The following is a 17,363-nucleotide window of genomic DNA, read 5'->3' as shown; positions in this document are numbered from 1 at the left end:
ATTAATATAAATATAAAGAGTATCTTAAATGTAAAAGTTATCATAAACATATGAATCAAATTACACTATAATTATTTAAAAAATATCTTTACCTTAAATCTAAAAGATTCTTATAACAAAGAGATATGAGATTATTTTAATTTAAATCACTTTTAAAAAAAAGTCAAATTCATATTTCTTTTATACTATAATTAGAAGTCTTCCACTAAGAATAAAGTATATCAAATACAAATTAAAAAAGAGTTCAACAAGAATTAAATGTCTAATCATGAGAAGTATAAAAGCCTATAAATGACCTTCTTTGAGTCCCACTAATTAAAGGAGAAATTAGTTTTGATGTGAATATAAGTAGAATTTTCACACAATTAAAGACAAAAATATTATTTCAAGAACATCGCAATACAAATAAAATCTTCATACAGTTCAAAGTATACTATTAATAAAAGTATTATTTTTTACATTACTTATTTTTACATTAAAATACCTTCTAATTAATATAATTTAATTATACTTATTACATTAAAAGTTCAATTCATTTAAATTTGATATTAAAAATAAAAAATAATTAAAAATAGAATCTCATCCATCTTATAAAATATTAAAATATTCTTATTTAAAGGCTGCGTCAGTTTTAAATATTTTGACTTAAATTTTAAAAAATAAAAATAAATATGTGAAAGAAAGAGTATAGGAAGAAAAGTTAAAAATAAGTTTAATTACTTATTTGATTCCTATAGTTTCATCTTACTTATAATTTTTAAGTGATTTTTTAATCCTATAATTTACATTTTAATTCTCTTATAATTCATATAATTTGAAAGTGATTTTTTTTAACTCTTTATTATTTGCAGATTAATTCCCTTTGATCTCTATAATTTGAGAGTGGTCTTTTTAGTCCCTATACTTCATATTTTAATTCCCTTTTAATCCTTATCACCAAAATATGAGTAATATTATACATTAGAATTAATTATAAAAATATTAGTAAGTAATTCGTAACTAATTTATCGCAAGATAATTTGTAATAAAAAAATAGTTGATAATTTATAACTAATCTGTAACTAATTATTTTTATATATTTTTTTAGTAAAGACTAAAAGGTAATTAAAATACAAATTAAAGAAATTAAGAAGATTACTTTCAACTATAGAAAATAAAAGAGAATTAAAATAAAAATGATAAAAACTAAAAATAACATCTTTAAATTATAGGAACTAAAAAAACTATCTTTTCAAATTATAAGAATCAAATTACAACAAGGCCTTCGAGAATTTTGTGTAATTATATAAGTATTTAACTTACTTTTGCCTCAATTATATGGAATATTAATGTAAGATTTGAGGGATATCAAAGTAATGTTTTGAAATATATAATAAAAAGTGTAATATTTTTAAATTTAAAAGGAAATTAGTAGACTTGAGGTTAGGGAACCTCACTTGATAAAATTACAAATAAATGTGTTAGGTTTTTCTATTTTACCCCCTTTAATTTGAAATATTTGAACCCAGTGACTACGTTTTTTTTATTTCTCTCATGTTTCTATTTAATTATCTTCAACATTTATATATTTATCTTCACATGTATAATCAATAATTATTTTTATGATTTTTTAAAAATAAATCCTCAAGTGGGTCAGGGTCTTAGATCCGTTCATGAAGGTAGAAAAAAGAAATTATATGTTATTGGATAAAAAATCAGGAAATATGACTGTCTAATTTTCTCAAAATAAACCAAGAAAACAAAATATCCGGCGAGGATGTTCAAAAGCTCTCTAAGCTCAAAGCGTGAAACGGATAGGTCATTTAAAAAAAAAATTGACATATTCGAAAATAGACAGGAGGAGCGGAAGAAACAGTTCAGCTCCGAAGCGAATAAACTCAACTGAAGTCCACTATTATAACACACCTCTCGCTTACGTGGCCCATCATTCCAACTCTCTCTAACGAACAAATTTTAAAAAACTCAGAGAGAGAAAAGCGTAATCACGTAACGGAAAACACAGAACAGAACAAGCAACCAACCAACAAAATAGCTTCCCTTCTTCTCCTTCCTCTTTTCTTCTTCTTCCTCCTTCCTCTCCTACTCCTCTTTCGCTCTTCCACACTCTCACTTCTTCCCTCTCAGCATAAACCAATGGACACCTTGATCGCACTCGTCAACCGAATTCAGCGCGCCTGCACGGTCCTCGGCGACCACGGCGCCGATACCGCCGCCTTGCCTACTCTGTGGGAAGCCCTTCCCTCCGTCGCCGTCGTTGGCGGCCAGGTTCGCTCCTCTCTCTCTCTCTCTCTCTCTCTCTTCTTCCATCCATTCCTTCCGCTTTTCGCTATCTTTGCTACTACTGATTTATTTAACATTTTCTCTTAATGCAGAGTTCTGGAAAGTCTTCAGTGCTGGAGAGCATTGTCGGCCGCGACTTTCTTCCCAGGGGATCAGGTTCGTTGTTCTTATTTCTTTAACCGTTTCTTCGATTATTTATTTATTTACTTATTTTGATTTATGCTGTTTGGTTGTTTAATTAGTAGTAGAAGAAGGAAATTGAAGGTTCTTTTGAGTAGTGTAAGGAAAATAAATCCAGCGAAATTGATTTTTTCTTTTTTAACGTTTCGAGTGATGTTTAGGGATTGTGACGCGGAGGCCTTTGGTGCTGCAGCTGCACAAAGTAGAACAGCGACAACAGGAGTATGCCGAATTTCTGCACTTGCCTGGGAAGCGATTTACTGATTTCTGTACGTCTTAATTATGCAATGTGTGTTTGATTTTGAAATCTCCGTTTCAAGATTCTGGAAATTAGAGTTTTCCTTGACTTGACTACACAGTGTTGCATGCTCTGCATACTGCATGCATGTCTTTCGTTTTTCCGAAATATGTGATTTATAATGTAGTGTAGTGTTTGTAGCTTAGTTTATCTGTGTGAATTTTATCTTGCTGGTCTGTCATTCTTGCATGTTAAAGTTAAACATACTTGTACCACTGTTTGCATGCAACAAATGCAATGCATGTTTCCTTGCTGCAAGTGTTATTTCCTTTTGGAAGTTGACACTTGACACTGGTGAAAATCTTTTGATATATGGTTAACACTGTACATTGCACCCTCTATTTTCTCAGGATGTTTATTCAGAAATAGATAAGCAATATATACCTTCTATTCTATATTTTCTCTTTAGATAAACTATTTTAAATTTGTTGTTTGATTTCCTGTTATTTTTGTAGCTATGGTTCGAAAGGAAATTGAAGATGAAACTAATAAACTGACTGGGAAATCAAAACAGATATCTCCGGTTGCTATTCATCTCAGCATCTATTCCCCGAATGGTAAAGAAATCATATTTTGCATTTTCATTTGGGGTGCTATCTATTCCTTGCTTTGAAACCCCCTCATGGCTTTTGCTATTGTTGTTACTGGAAGAGAATCTGTTATCAGTCCTTGCTACTTTTACATGTACCCTGAAAACTTGGTGGTATTTTACTATTTATCGCTATTTGTGCTGTTTATTGTTTTATTTGATGCTGCCTCTTTAGTTTTTAGTTACCATGTTATGAGACTTGTGTATCAATTGCAGGTAATTCAGAGTGCTGTATTTTTAATTGAATTGCATTTTGCTTCCTTGTGTTGTTCAAGCACTAATATCTTTCTAATCGAAGGAGAAATTTAACATAATAATCAAGGAATCACTCATTTTAATGCATTAAGTGAATTATATTTGTACTTCGCTGCTCTGTCTATGCATGTAAGAGAGATTTCTGTGTGTGTATTGCTAATTTTCTATTTATTTTTTTGCGACATTCAAGGTTTGTTATTTTGTTGTTGATAGTTGTCAATCTAACACTGATAGATCTGCCTGGTTTGACAAAGGTTGCTGTAGGTACGCTTTCATTTCATTCTTCTTTCTCAAATATATAAGGATTTCATATTATGAATTTCCTTTTTCCTATATGTTAAAGATCTTTTTTTTTTTTTTTTGTCAGAGGGACAGCCAGAAAGTATTGTTCAAGACATTGAAAACATGATTCACTCATATGTCGACAAGGTAGTTAAAGGCAAACTTTATATACACTGCTATGGGAAACAATTCCCTCTTAGCTCTTTATTTTTCTTATTTTGGATTTTTTTTGCTGTTTGATGGCCTTTAAAAGAAGTTGTCAGTCCCACGTTGGATAAACAGCCTACGGAAGAAGATATAAAAAGTTCACTATCTGAATTTAAATCACTTCTCTTTACCAGCGATGAATGGACTGGCAATAGTTGTTCACGTTATGTTTTTGGTCCATTTTAGTTTGGTCCAAAGTTGTTAGCATTTGAATTCTAAATATTGGGACTTTTTAACCTTTTCCATTCTGACATTATGCCCTTGAACGGGTGGCAAAATGATATTAATAATTTGAAGTCGCACCTTCCATCTAATTCCTCAGGATTTTACAGCATTTGATGTTTTCAAATTTGATGGATTTACTATTCACTCAGTTAATGGAACTTTTGAGAATACTTTTATATATTTTTCTGTATTGCAGCCCAATTGCTTAATTTTGGCCATTACTTCAGCAAATCAAGATATAGCAACATCAGATGCCATCAAGGTTTCCAGACAAGTTGACCCTGCAGGTATGCTTGCTGCATTTTGTTTACCATTATGCTTCAACTATACAAATTGTATGCATTGACTATTATTTTTATTATGCTATTATGATTTTCTCTTGACACCGCGTTCAAAATGTTTGTCTTTTAGGGGAAAGAACGTTCGGTGTGTTGACAAAGCTTGATTTGATGGACAAAGGAACAAATGCTCTCGATGTAAGATCTTAGCTTTTCTAGTACATTCTGTGCAAACTCGTGAGATTATAATTTTTGGCCTGTTATGAAACCTAGTCCTGATTTTACATGAATCTTATCGACATTTTGGTTATCCTGTAGGTCCTTGAGGGAAGATCTTATCAACTTAAAAACCCTTGGGTTGGAGTTGTAAACCGTTCTCAGGCAGATATTAATAGGAATGTGGATATGATTGCTGCTCGGCAGCAGGAGCATTCATTTTTCACTACCAGTCCTGATTACTCACACTTGGTCAGCCAAATGGGCTCGGAATATCTAGCAAGGATTCTCTCAAAGGTTTCTATTTATCCTACTCTTTAGTGTGTTGGGAGGGGATGTTTTTATTTTTCCTCTTGCAACTGTTCAGAGTTACTCGGTTTGTTACTTATAGAACTGATTTGATTTCAGCATTTAGAGTCTGTGATAAGAACTCGGCTTCCAGGAATTGCATCTTTAATTAATAGAAACATTGATGAGCTTGAAGCAGAGTTGGCACACCTTGGTAGACCAGTTGCTGTTGATGCTGGGGTGAGGAGTAATTTTTTGCTGTCTGCTACTGATATAAGTTGAAATAATTCCTACTGAAATGTTCATATATAGCTTTCTATGATTTTATCAGGCACAGCTGTACACTATTCTAGAATTATGCCGTGATTTTGAACGAGTATTTAAGGAGCATTTAGATGGAGGGTAAGATTTTTATTTTATTTTTCTGTTCAAACTGGCCACAGTATATCAAATTATTTTTTTCATGAATTAGACCTCATTATATCAATGTTATTAATTTCTATTTGCTGCCAAAAACAAGTTATTTTAACTCGACAGGAAACTGTAACTATATACTACAAACTGAACAAGGTTTTGGAAGGTAAAACAAACGGAAGACTTCAAGAAGTTACAGTAACTATAGTGTAATAATAGGGATAAAAAAACTTAATGAAGTTGTAATTTAGATCATTAGCCTTGCAAATCCTTCATGGTCGTAATTACAATACAGGGATTAAAGATGATAACCAACCACCTACATTGAAGTTTGAGTGTGTAGGCATCTAGTTTTAAAAACTGGATATAATATTTCTGCGTAGGAAATGCCCTGACCCTTCCAGTTTCTTGTATTATCCCTCCTAGGAGGCCAGGTGGAGATCGAATTTACGTGGTTTTTGATTATCAGCTTCCTGCTGCATTGAGAAAGCTTCCACTGGACCGTCATTTGTCGTTGCAAAATGTGAAAAAAGTTATTTCAGAGGCAGATGGGTATCAACCTCATCTAATCGCTCCAGAGCAAGGTTACCGACGCCTTCTGGAGAGCTCACTTCATTATTTCAAAGGTCCTGCACAAGCTTCTGTGGATGCTGTAAGTGCTTTTTGCTTTAAATAGTTTGATCCAGTTCAGTTCCTAGATTCAAAATAAGCTTTTCCAAACTATTTTTTTCTTCATATTTAGCAAGCTACCAATATTTGCTAACTCTCGTGCTAAATGCTATTTGTGGCAGGTTCACTTCGTATTGAAGCAACTCGTGAGAAAGTCAATTGCAGAAACGCAGGTTTGAGTTTAATTAACGTTATTTTTTTGGCCCCAGAGGGGGGGTGGTTGAATTTTGTTTTCCTCTAGTAAGTACTAATGGTTTACTCTACATGAAATATGCTTTCATTTAAATTTGACAATGGTTGCAGGAATTGAAGCGCTTTCCAACTCTTCAAGCTGAAATAGCAGAAGCAGCTAATGAGGCGTTAGAGAGATTCCGTGAAGACGGTAAGAAGACAACGTTACGGCTGGTGGAAATGGAATCTTCCTATATCACTGTCGATTTCTTCCGGAAGCTCCCTCAGGAAGTTGACAAGGGAAAGAATCCAGCTTCCTCCTTGTTAGTTGATCGGTATGCCGAGGAACACTTCCAGAGGATCGGTTCAAATGTTTCATCTTATGTTGGGATGGTGTCACAAACATTGAGGAATACCATTCCAAAGGCTGTGGTTCATTGTCAAGTGAGGGAGGCTAAGCGATCTTTATTAGACCGTTTTTATGCACAACTGGGCAAAAAGGAGGTATAATACAAAACCCTTCTACCATATCAAACTTCATACATATCTATAGAGAATGGATTCGACTTGATTGATTATTCAGAAATTATAGTGCCAATATAGAGGTTTTCATAGCTGTTATTTACATTCGTATTTAAAACATAATTAGCTAAATTAGATCCTATAAATCAGCAAACAAATCATTGACTAGAATCTAAAATAAATGACATGAAACGACTCTTATGACTCAATCAATTAGATGCAATCAAATGCCTATGATTCAGTGGATTTGAATTGATCTTTGTGTGCTGAGTCATTGCCTTGACACGCCCCCGCAAGAGAGGTGTGCCATCAAGGACACTAATCTTGGTCTTGAGAAGGTGATGACGCTGCCTGGATAAGGGTTTTGTGAGGAAATCAGCAAGTTGGTCCGTGGTGGAGACATGCTGAACTTGGAGAATTCGTTGTTGAACGAGGTCATGAAGAAAGTGCACATCAATTGCTATATGCTTCATCCTACTGTGCATTACCGGATTAATTGAAAGATAGGTGGCACTGAGATTGTCACAGTGGATGGTCGGGACATGTTGAACTTGGATGCAAAGTTCAGAAAGTAAAGATCGAATCCATGTGAGTTCAGCTGAGGTTGTTGTTAGGGATCGATATTCAGCTTCTGTGGATGAACGAGCTACTGCACATTGTTTGGAAGATTTCCAAGAGATGAGGCTCCTTCCATAGAAAACAAGATGAGCGGAAGTTGAAGTATCTTCCTTTTTACCTGCCCAATCAACATCATTAAAGGTATAAAAACGGTAAACACCCTCTATGGAGATGAAGTCCATGAAATATGGTAGCTTTGAGATATCGCAGGAGGCATTTTAGAGCTGTCATATGCATGGTGGTGGGTTAGTGCATGAGTTGTGCTAGCCGATTGACTGATTAGGCAATGTCTGGTCTAGTCATGGATAAATATATTGGAGATTACCAATAATGCTTCTGTACTGAGCTTGGTCTACAATTACAGTGCCATCGTTTAATGTAAGAGATGTGCTAATGGAAAATGGAGTTTGAACGTCTTTTGCTTCTGCCATTTTTGTCCTTTCAAGAAGGTCACAGATATATTTGTGCTGACTGAGTAAAGACCTGTATTGGTAGGAATAGCTTCTATGCCCAAGAAATAATGAAGAGAACCCAAATCTTTGGTGGAGAATTGTTGGGGCAAAGAAGAAATGCAATGTTGGATGACTGAAATAGATGAGCCTGTAATTAAAATGTCATCCACATATACAAGTGCATAACATTAGAATGTTACCTTGATTGAGGATGAAAAGAGACGAGTCTGATTTTGAGACATGAAAACCATATAAACATAGAAAGGAGTGTAAAGCACTGAACCATGCCCAGGGTGCCTGCTTGAGCCTATAAATTGATTTTTTTAAACGACAAACATGATTGGCAAATTCAGGATCGATGAACCCAGGTGGTTGAGCCATGAACACCTCTTCTTTCAAGTGACCATGTAGAAAAGCATTATTCACATCCAACTGTCTAATGGCCCATTGATAATGGAGAGCAATAGAGAGCACCAAGTGAACTGTATCAGGTTTGTGTATAATCAAAACCTGGTCTTTGATGGAATCCCTTGGCCACTAGTCTCGCTTTATACCTTGAAATTGATCCATCTGGATTTCTTTTGATACGAAAGACCCATTTGGATCCAATAACATTTTGTGAGTGGTCTCTTGGAACTAGATCCCTAGTACCTTGTGCAAGTAATGCATTAAATTCATTACTCATAGCCTCACGCCATTCTAGTGACTTTATTGCCTTGGAGACACATGTTGGTTCAATGATGGATGGAATGGGGATGCTTGGTGGTTAAAAGAAACTTTTTGTTGGGCTTATGGATATTGTGCATGGATTGAGTAATTGGCCTGAAGGGAGCTCTCATTGATGCTTGATCAAGTGGTGGTGAGAGATTTGATGATGATAAGGCAATGACATTCGTTGGTGTGGTATCAATGGGGTTGGTGTGGAGGTTAGTTCACTTAGTTGGGCTGGTTGTAGCGGAGTTGTTGAGTGAGAGGGTGATGTGTGTGGGTTCTCATAGATGAGGGAAAGTGCGTTGAATTAAGGGATGAGATTCAAGTGTTTGAATGGGATTTGTTGGTGTGTCATGGAGGGTGGAGAAATTGGAGGAGTGAATGGTGAAGTGAGGTCAGGGAGTGAAGGTACCGTTGTGCCTTTTGAAGGGGAAGAGAACGGAAATTCTGTTTCAAAGAACACTACATGCCTAGAAATGTAAATTTTATTGCTGACTTGGTCAAGACATTTGTAGGCATGATGCTGTGAAGAGTAGCTAAGACAGACACAAGGAGTGTTGCGGTGATCAAGTTTATGATTTGAATATGGACGAAGCCAAGGATAACATAGACACCTTTACATGTGCGTAGGATATGGGCTCGTGAAAGAGTTTGGAGAAAGATGTGTTATTTTGAAGGTTTGGGGTGGGCATGCGATTTATGAGCTATACGGCTGTCTGGAAAGCATAACACCATTGTTTTGGAGGCATGATTAAGTAGTGCAAGACTAGTTTTGACAATGTGTCGATGCTTTCTTTCTGCAAGTTCAACATGTTCAGGGGTGTAGGGTGGAGAAATGTAGTGTGAAATACCATGGTTTTGAAAAAATGATTTGAGTTTTATGTATTCAGTGCCCCCACCGGTGTAAAGAGAATGAATTTTGTGATTGAAGAAAGATTCTACTTGAGCATGAAATTTAGGAAAAACATCAAACACTTCACTTTTGAATTTTAATGGAAACAACCATACATATTAGGTGAAATGATCAACAAAAATGAGATAGTAACGGAAGCAAGTTATTGAGGGAATTGGTAAAGGTCCCCAAACATCGGAATACATAAGTTCTAATGGTGAGTTTGAAGTTACAGAGGATTCACTAAACAGTAATTTATGGCTCTTATTTAATTGACAAGAAGAACAATGAAGAGGAGATTTGGGCATATTGACGGAGTCATTGCCCTTGAAAACATGTTGTAGAATTTTCAGGGAGGGTGACCAAGACGAGCATGCCAAAGGAGTGGAGGGGATCGAATGGTGGATAGTGTTGTTGCTTGAGTGGGTGATGAGTGTTTTGTTGTGGGTTGAAGGGTGTACAGGTCATCACTACTTTGACTGTGCATCAATGTCGCTTGCGTTGTACGATCCTTCATACAAAAAGAAAAGAGGTGAAATTCAACATAAACATTATTGCTTTGATAGAATTCTGAAATGGATATGAGATTATGACATGTTTTTGGAACACACAAAACTTCATGCAAAGTAAAGGCAGAGGTGGAGGTGGGAAGTTTAGTAGAAGCAGCACGAGTATCGGGCAAACCTGTGCCATTACTTGTTGTTACTTCATCTGGGCCATCATAATGAGAGTAAAGGTTGATGTTACGAAGATCACTTGTCACATGGTGGCTTGCACCTGTGTCAAGCACCCAATTAGTGGAGGGTGTAGCGGTGGAAGCTGCAAAGTTGGCAGTAGGACGTTGAGACAACTGTAGGCAATATTTGACTATATGTCCTTCGAGGTCACAAAATTGACATTTGGCAGGGGTTTATTATTTCTGCTTTGTGGACCAGGAAAACGCCTATGTTGTTGGCCACCTTGCCGATAATTGAAGCTTTGATTTGGTGAAAAGGACCCATTTCCATGTGGACTATGAGTAGAGAATCACCATGACCTCGCTGGTTTGAGTGATTGGACCAAAACTGCATATTCTTTTTGTTGGAAAAAAAAACTTAACTCACAGAATGAAGGGAGATGAATGCACACATTTTATTGAATAATAATTTGTTTAAATAGAGATTTTTGTAACTGAATGAAATTATAAAAGCAATAACTGACTTCCTAAACAATAACCACTAACATAACAACTATTGTAACTAAAAAGAATCATAAAAAATAATAACTGAAAATAAAATAAACAGTCCTAAACACTCATGATAGACAACTACTGATACACATATTCAACACTCAACCTTGTATCAGTGGTTAGCAAGTCCAAGTTTCTCTATCAGTAAATCAAATCTGCTTCTCGGAAGAGCTTTGGTGAAGATATCTGACAGCTGGTCTTCTGTCTTGCAGTACTTCAAGCACACTGCACCATCCCTCTGTACATCTCTAAGAAAAAATAATTTGATGCTAAAATGCTTTGTTTTTCCATGAAAAATTGGATTTTTAGAGATGGCTATGGCTGCCTGATTGTCCACCATTACTTTAGTTGTTGTATCCTTCTCCAAGTGCAAATCATTCTGCTTAACCTCCATACCAAGGAAATAAGACATTTCTCCTAGGTCTGTCATCTTAAAGACTTGCATCATATCATCCTTGAATTGCTGAATAAGTTCAACATTGCTGCCAGTGACTAAGAGATCATCAACATACAAAGAGATCACAATGAAGTTAGCTCGATCACCTTTGATGTATAAAGTGGATTCACTAAGACTTTTAACAAAGCCTAGTTTTGATAAGTACTTATCAATCCTGTTGTACTAGGCTCTTGGGGCCTGTTTCAAACCATACAAAGCCTTCTTTAATAGATAGACTTTGTCCTCATGTCCTTTCACAAGGAAACCTTCAGGTTGCTCAACATAGATTTCTTACTCCAGAAATCCATTTAAGAAAGCTAACTTGACATCAAGTTGGCAGATTTTCCATCCCTCCTGTGCTGCAATAGCTAGCAACATCCTAATGGTATCCTGCCTTGCAACTGGAGCAAAAGTATCAAAGAAATCTACTCCAAAAATTTGAGCACACCCCTTTACTACTAACCTTGCTTTATGTTTGTTGATTGAGTCATTTGCATTCAGCTTTGTTCTAAACACCCACTTTCACACCTATGACTTTTTTGTGTTCAGGCCTTTCAACGAGTTCCCAAGTCTGATTTTTATCAATCATGACAAGCTCCTCCTGCATTGCAGCACTCCATTTTGGATCCTCCTTTGCATCCCAATATCCTGCAGGTTCTAGAACTGCTACATTGCATCTTTCATAAATATCTGAGAGCAATCTAGTGCCTCTCACGGGTGCATCATCAATTAACTCATCTTGATTTTGCAAAGGGTCAGCTATCGACATCTTTTCAGTATCATTCCAGCTCCATTTCTCATTCTCCATGAAGTTCACGTCCATGCTTATCAGAATTTTCCTTTTATGGGGTTGGAAAACTCTATAAGCTTTAGATACTGAACTATATCCCACAAAGATACCGGGTTCAGCTTTTTTGTCTAGCTTGTCTCTCTTAATCTGTGGCACATAAGTAAAACACAAGCATCCAAATACTTTAAAATTTTTCAAGGAAGGTTTATAACCATACCAAGTCTCAAAAGGAGTCTTCCCGTTTACTGCTTTGGTTGGAAGTCGATTTAACAAGAATACTGTAGTGTTTGTAGCTTTTGCCCAATATTCCTTAGGTAACCCTTTCTCATGAAGCATACATCTGACCATTTCCATTATCGTCCGATTCTTTCTTTCACTAACCCCAATTTGTTGAGGGGTGTAAGGAGCTGTTAATTGATGCTCAATGCCTGCTTCCTCACCACAAAACATGATGAATTGTACTGAAGTGTACTCCTTGCCATTATCAAACCTCAAAGCTTGAATCATGCAACCACTTTGCTTTTCAATCCACTGCTTAAATCTCCAAAATACACCTTCAACCTCTGACTTAAACTTGAGAAAGTAAATCCAACACATTTTGGTGAAATCATCTATAAAGATGATGTAATATTTACTCTCTTTAAGCAAAGCAGTCCTTTGAGGTCCGGCCAAATCTGTGTGAATCAACTGCAGCTTCTATGTTGCCCTCCAGGTTGATTGTTTGAAGGGTAATCTTGCTTGCTTGCCATATTGACATGCTTCACAACTTGGTAATTTAGAATCTAAGTGAGGTAAGCCATGAACCAACTCCTTTCGTTACATGTTCAGCACAGCTGTATGATGAAAATGACCTAACCTTTTGTGCCAAGCCTTTGTACTATTTATAGTAGCTGGATAGGCTGCTTGCCCCTCCTTCAGTGGGTCAAATGAGAAACTTTTACCTCTCATTTTGATACTGAAAATTTCCGTGTCATTCACATCTTTAATCAAACAGTGCTTATTTTCAAAGATGGCTTTAAACCCCTTCTCAACCAATTGTCCCACACTCAACAAGTTTTGATCAATCTCAGGTACATACAAAACATCATAAATTAATTTTGTACCTGTGCAACTTTTAATGGCTACAGTTCCCTTTCCTTCAACAGTGATAAGATCACCATTTCCGATTCTAACTTTTGATACTTGTGATCTGTCTAACTCTCTGAAAAGCTCTTGATCGTGGGTCATGTGGTTGGTACAACCACTATCCACTAGCCAACATTCAGTTGAGCTACTGCTTGTAAAACAAGTTGCTACAAATAATTGCTCTTCTTCCTCTTGTTGATCTGCAACTTGAGCCTCATTCTTTTGTTGAAGATTGCTTTTTGCAAATTCTCACATGATGCCCTAACTTGTTGCACTTTTCACGCTTAACATCGGGTCTTCTCCAACATTTGAAAGGAGGATGACCCATTCTGCCACAATGCTTGCAAGGAGGAAATCCTTTGTTGTTGTCTCCACTTTTGTTGCTAGTGTTAGCCGCTGCTTCTTGTGTGTGGAAATTCTTCTTCTTGTATTTCTTCCACTTGCTTTTCTTAACTTGGTTAATTTGCAATTTAGCTTGCAATGCTCCTTCCACAGAATCATCAGCCCTCATTCTTCTTCTTTGCTCTTGGGCTTGCAAAGCATTTACAAGTTCTGTCAAGATAAGTTTTGACAGATCCTTAGTATTCTCTAAGGCTGTAATAGTAGCCTCAAATCTTTCAGGGACAGTCACCAGTATTTTTTCAACTATTCTTGAATCAGAAAATTCAGAACCAAAAAATACTTTTTAATTGTTTCGGACTCCTTTATTTTCTGCATCTCAAATTCTCTAACCAGATTCAGGGCTTGCATTCCCTTAATCCTTTCATCTCCTTCGTATTCATTCTTGAGGAAACTCCAGATTTCATATGCTGATTTGATGGTCATTATTCTAGTGAAAATTTCTTTTGAGACAGCAGCAAATAAAGAAGCTCTTGCCTTTGACTTTCTTGCTTTCCTCTCCTTTTGATTTTTTATCTGAGCCATTGTTGGATTGGTTGGTAAAGGAAGAACTTCGTAGTCTTCCTCAACAGCTTCCCAGAGATCATTTGCCTCCAGATGTGCCTCCATTCTTGTTGCCCAGATTTGATAATTATCACCATCAAACACAGGTGGTGTTAGTGCTGTGTACGGTGTTTCAGAATCCATCAATTTGATGAATTAAAGCAAGGTGTTTTGGCTTTTTGTGGTGGGTTTCACTCGATTCACTCACAGGTCTCTCTTAAGAAGAAGGCTTTTGATACTAATCTGTTGAAAAAAAAACTTAACTCACAGAATGAAGGGAGATGAATGCACACATTTTATTGAATAATAATCTGTTTAAATAGAGATTTTTGTAACTGAATAAAATTATAAAAGCAGTAACTGACTTCCTAAACAATAACTACTAACATAACAACTATTGTAACCGAAAGGAATCATAAAAAATAATAACTGAAAATAAAATAAACAGTCCTAAATACTCATGATAGGCAACTGCTGATATACATGTTCAACACATTTGATGAAAGTTGGTAGTGGGAACTGATACTTAAGAGGGATAATCATAACGTTTTAAAAATTCCTCGTGGGCAACCAAATGACTGAGTAATTCTTCAAAGGAGAAGGGACGGTCTCTTGTGTGTATTGATGCAACGATGTCTCTGTATTCTGCACCTAACCATTAAGCACATAAAGAGTTACATCATCATCTGATATTACATGATCAATAACAGATAATTCATCAACTATTCTCTTGACAAAGAACAAATATTTTGTGACAGATTGAGATCCTTTGTGGCTGCGTTGGAGTTGATTTTTAAGAGACATAACATGAGAATGCGATGGATTCGCATATTTGGCTTCAAGAGCAGGCTGAAAGAGCTATGTTGTCTCTTTCATTCATAGCAGATTGGAGCAAGCTCACTATGAGATGATCTTGGCAAAACCATGTTTCATATGCTGGATTAGGAATGGTTGCACCATCCTGGGTGATCTCTGGCTATTGGGAGGGAGTGGATCCATCCACATAACCGAACAGCTTCATGCCAGATAGAAGGGAACTTGCTTGCCGATGCCAAGCATGATAGTTGTTGATAGCTGAAAGTGAGTTGAAAAACCACTGGGTTGGATTGGGTTGTTGTTGTCCCATTTTGAGTGTTGTTGTTAGTAGTTGCTGCGGAAGAATTGGTTGAGCCGGCCATGGATCTTAACTCATGGGAGTATGCCTATCCTGATACCATATAGAGAATGGATGATTGATTATTCGGAAACTACAGTGCCAATATATAGAGGTTTTCATAATTGTTATTTACATTCGTATTTAAAACTAATTAGCTAAATTAGTTCCTATAAATCAGCAAACAAATCATTGACTAGAATCTAAAATAAATGGCATCAAACGACTCTTATGACTCAATCAATTAGATGCAATCAGATGCCTATGATTCAGTGGATTTGAATTGATCTGTGTGCGGAGTCATTTCCTTGACAATATCACTAAGGAGGTCTAGCTGTGTGCGTCAGTTTTAAAACTTTGATAAGTGTGTTTGATTCCTGCGGATAAAAAAAAACTGCATTCACATATCACTTTCATGATTCATCATCCTATTTTAGAGGGAAACTTCTATGGAGACATATAATGGGGCATTGGATGATTGAACTACTGCTAAATAGTAAATACTTCACACACTCAGATAAATGTCTTTCTCAGCCATCTGAAACAACGTGAAAACTTGAGGCCTGTTAGGATACAAACCGTTTCTCTACTAGAAATATAGAGCTTTTTTCAAGTAGAGAAACTCACAAAACATTTCAAACCTTGTATCCAAATAGACCCTTAGTCTCCATTGATAATCAAAATACAATAACCCAAAAAGAGAATCGGGGAATGCAAACGAAAATTTTATCATTTTCACGCCTATTTTTTCTGTTTATGTTTTCAGGAAAGACAACTCGCATGGTTGTTGGGAGAAGATTCTGTGTTGAGGGAAAGGAGACAGCAGTGTGCCCAGAGGCTGGAGTTATATAGGTCAGCAAGGGATGAGATTGAAGCAGTTTGTTGGTCGGGATAAAATGAATCTTGAATTAATATACGAAGGACCTTTTAATGGGAAAAGAATGAGAATGGAGTTAATTGAGCTTGTTATAATTTGCAGCAACAGTTCCATTTGTTGATTTTTTCTGCTTAACCTGATGTCTGATTCAGAGCTAATACGTGGGTAATATAACAAGTTAATTCTTAAAATTATAAGTATCGATTAATTTAATTTTTGAAATCGTTAAAAATAAACATTGCTCTTTTTGAAATTAAGATTCGTTAATTATTTGTCTCTAACATTGACGGCTGTTCATAACTTTAATAACTACATTCAAATTTGACATGTATTAGTCAATTTGGTCTTTAATGTTAGAGATTAAATTGACTAACAAGTGTCAAATTAAAAATTAAATTATTTAAAAATGTTCCTGATAAATTCCCGAGATTTAATTCAACCAAATTTGAGTTCAAAGAAAAAAATAGTTAAAATGTAATATTAAGAATTAAATTGATGAACGATACAATTTTAGATATCAAATTAATTAATAGTAATTAATTTTGGGTCTAAAATTTATTTTTCACAATTTTAGGGCTAAATTGGCTGGTGATTATAATTGTAAGTTTTACGGATTAATTTAACATATTGTTCTATGCCATTTTTATTAAAAGTCTAACTTAAACAGAATTGTCTAATCTGAGTACACAATTAAAAAGTAGTCAATAAAGTTATTACATAACTATTATAAAAATCATTTTTATAGATTTGCAACACTTGAGATTCGGGTGAATTTAGGTAAATATATTTTGATTTTTTGGTTTTCCATTTTTTACTTTCATCTATGATTTGTTTTTTTTTTATATAACAAAGTTCAGGTAGGTAAAAATATGCGTGTTACAAATATAAAAAAATTTAAGTTTTTTTTAATTCACTAAAAACACACTTATTCCTTTTGTTTTTGTCGACTCCAAAAACTTGTTCTAGCTAATCAAAGGCTCAAAAGAAAATCTGCTTTAACTGATACATTCAAAGGCCCAAAAGAAAAAGGGAAATTGTCATGCCTATCTCCTTTTTTTTTTTTTTTTTCTATTTGCAGATCCATTATTTTAATAAAAAGTTCCTATTCTTCCCCTTCCTTTCAGGGCAAACAACCAAAAGGGAGTATTTTTTTTCTTTCAAATTTACCAAAATGGGGTAAAATTTAAATTAATACCCCAAAGGGATAAGTCATAGAAAATTGAACTCGTAAACTGTTATACGACTTCTTCTTTTTTATCATTGAA

The 17,363-nt window shown here is 35.4% G+C and overlaps 1 protein-coding gene across 2 annotated transcripts; it reads left to right on the top strand.

The window, feature by feature from the left end:
* The first annotated feature begins 1,912 nt into the window (after window positions 1-1,912).
* Window positions 1,913-16,199, top strand: LOC100818169 (dynamin-related protein 1E). 2 transcript variants are annotated; one of them, XM_006600823.4, is made up of 15 exons: window positions 1,913-2,265; window positions 2,373-2,436; window positions 2,622-2,729; window positions 3,214-3,315; window positions 3,816-3,866; window positions 3,970-4,031; window positions 4,513-4,603; window positions 4,728-4,792; window positions 4,913-5,107; window positions 5,219-5,338; window positions 5,430-5,500; window positions 5,939-6,164; window positions 6,304-6,354; window positions 6,485-6,856; window positions 14,827-16,199. In XM_006600823.4, the coding sequence occupies exons 1-15, from the start codon at window positions 2,134-2,136 to the stop codon at window positions 14,863-14,865; spliced, it is 1,749 nt and encodes a 582-aa protein (XP_006600886.1). In that variant the 5' UTR covers window positions 1,913-2,133; the 3' UTR covers window positions 14,866-16,199. The 2 variants fall into 2 exon arrangements, with proteins under 2 accessions (XP_006600886.1, XP_003550933.1); XM_003550885.5 differs by having other exon boundaries at window positions 1,915-2,265; window positions 15,988-16,199.
* The last annotated feature ends 1,164 nt before the right edge of the window (window positions 16,200-17,363 follow it).

The sequence above is a fragment of the Glycine max genome, chromosome 17 (assembly GCF_000004515.6).
Source record: "Glycine max cultivar Williams 82 chromosome 17, Glycine_max_v4.0, whole genome shotgun sequence".
In the NCBI taxonomy this organism is placed as follows: Eukaryota; Viridiplantae; Streptophyta; class Magnoliopsida; order Fabales; family Fabaceae; genus Glycine; species Glycine max.
Note: the sequence above shows the minus strand (reverse complement) of the source record. Positions and strands in the feature narration are given on the sequence as shown.

Coding starts and splice junctions, on each gene's coding strand:
- LOC100818169 (XM_003550885.5), top strand. CDS start 2,134: ATGGACACCTTGATCGCACTCGTCAACCGAATTCAGCGCGCCTGCACG. Junction 2,266..2,372: donor TCGCCGTCGTTGGCGGCCAG/GTTCGCTCCTCT, acceptor CTCTTAATGCAG/AGTTCTGGAAAGTCTTCAGT. Junction 3,316..3,815: donor CAGCATCTATTCCCCGAATG/GTAAAGAAATCA, acceptor TGTTGTTGATAG/TTGTCAATCTAACACTGATA.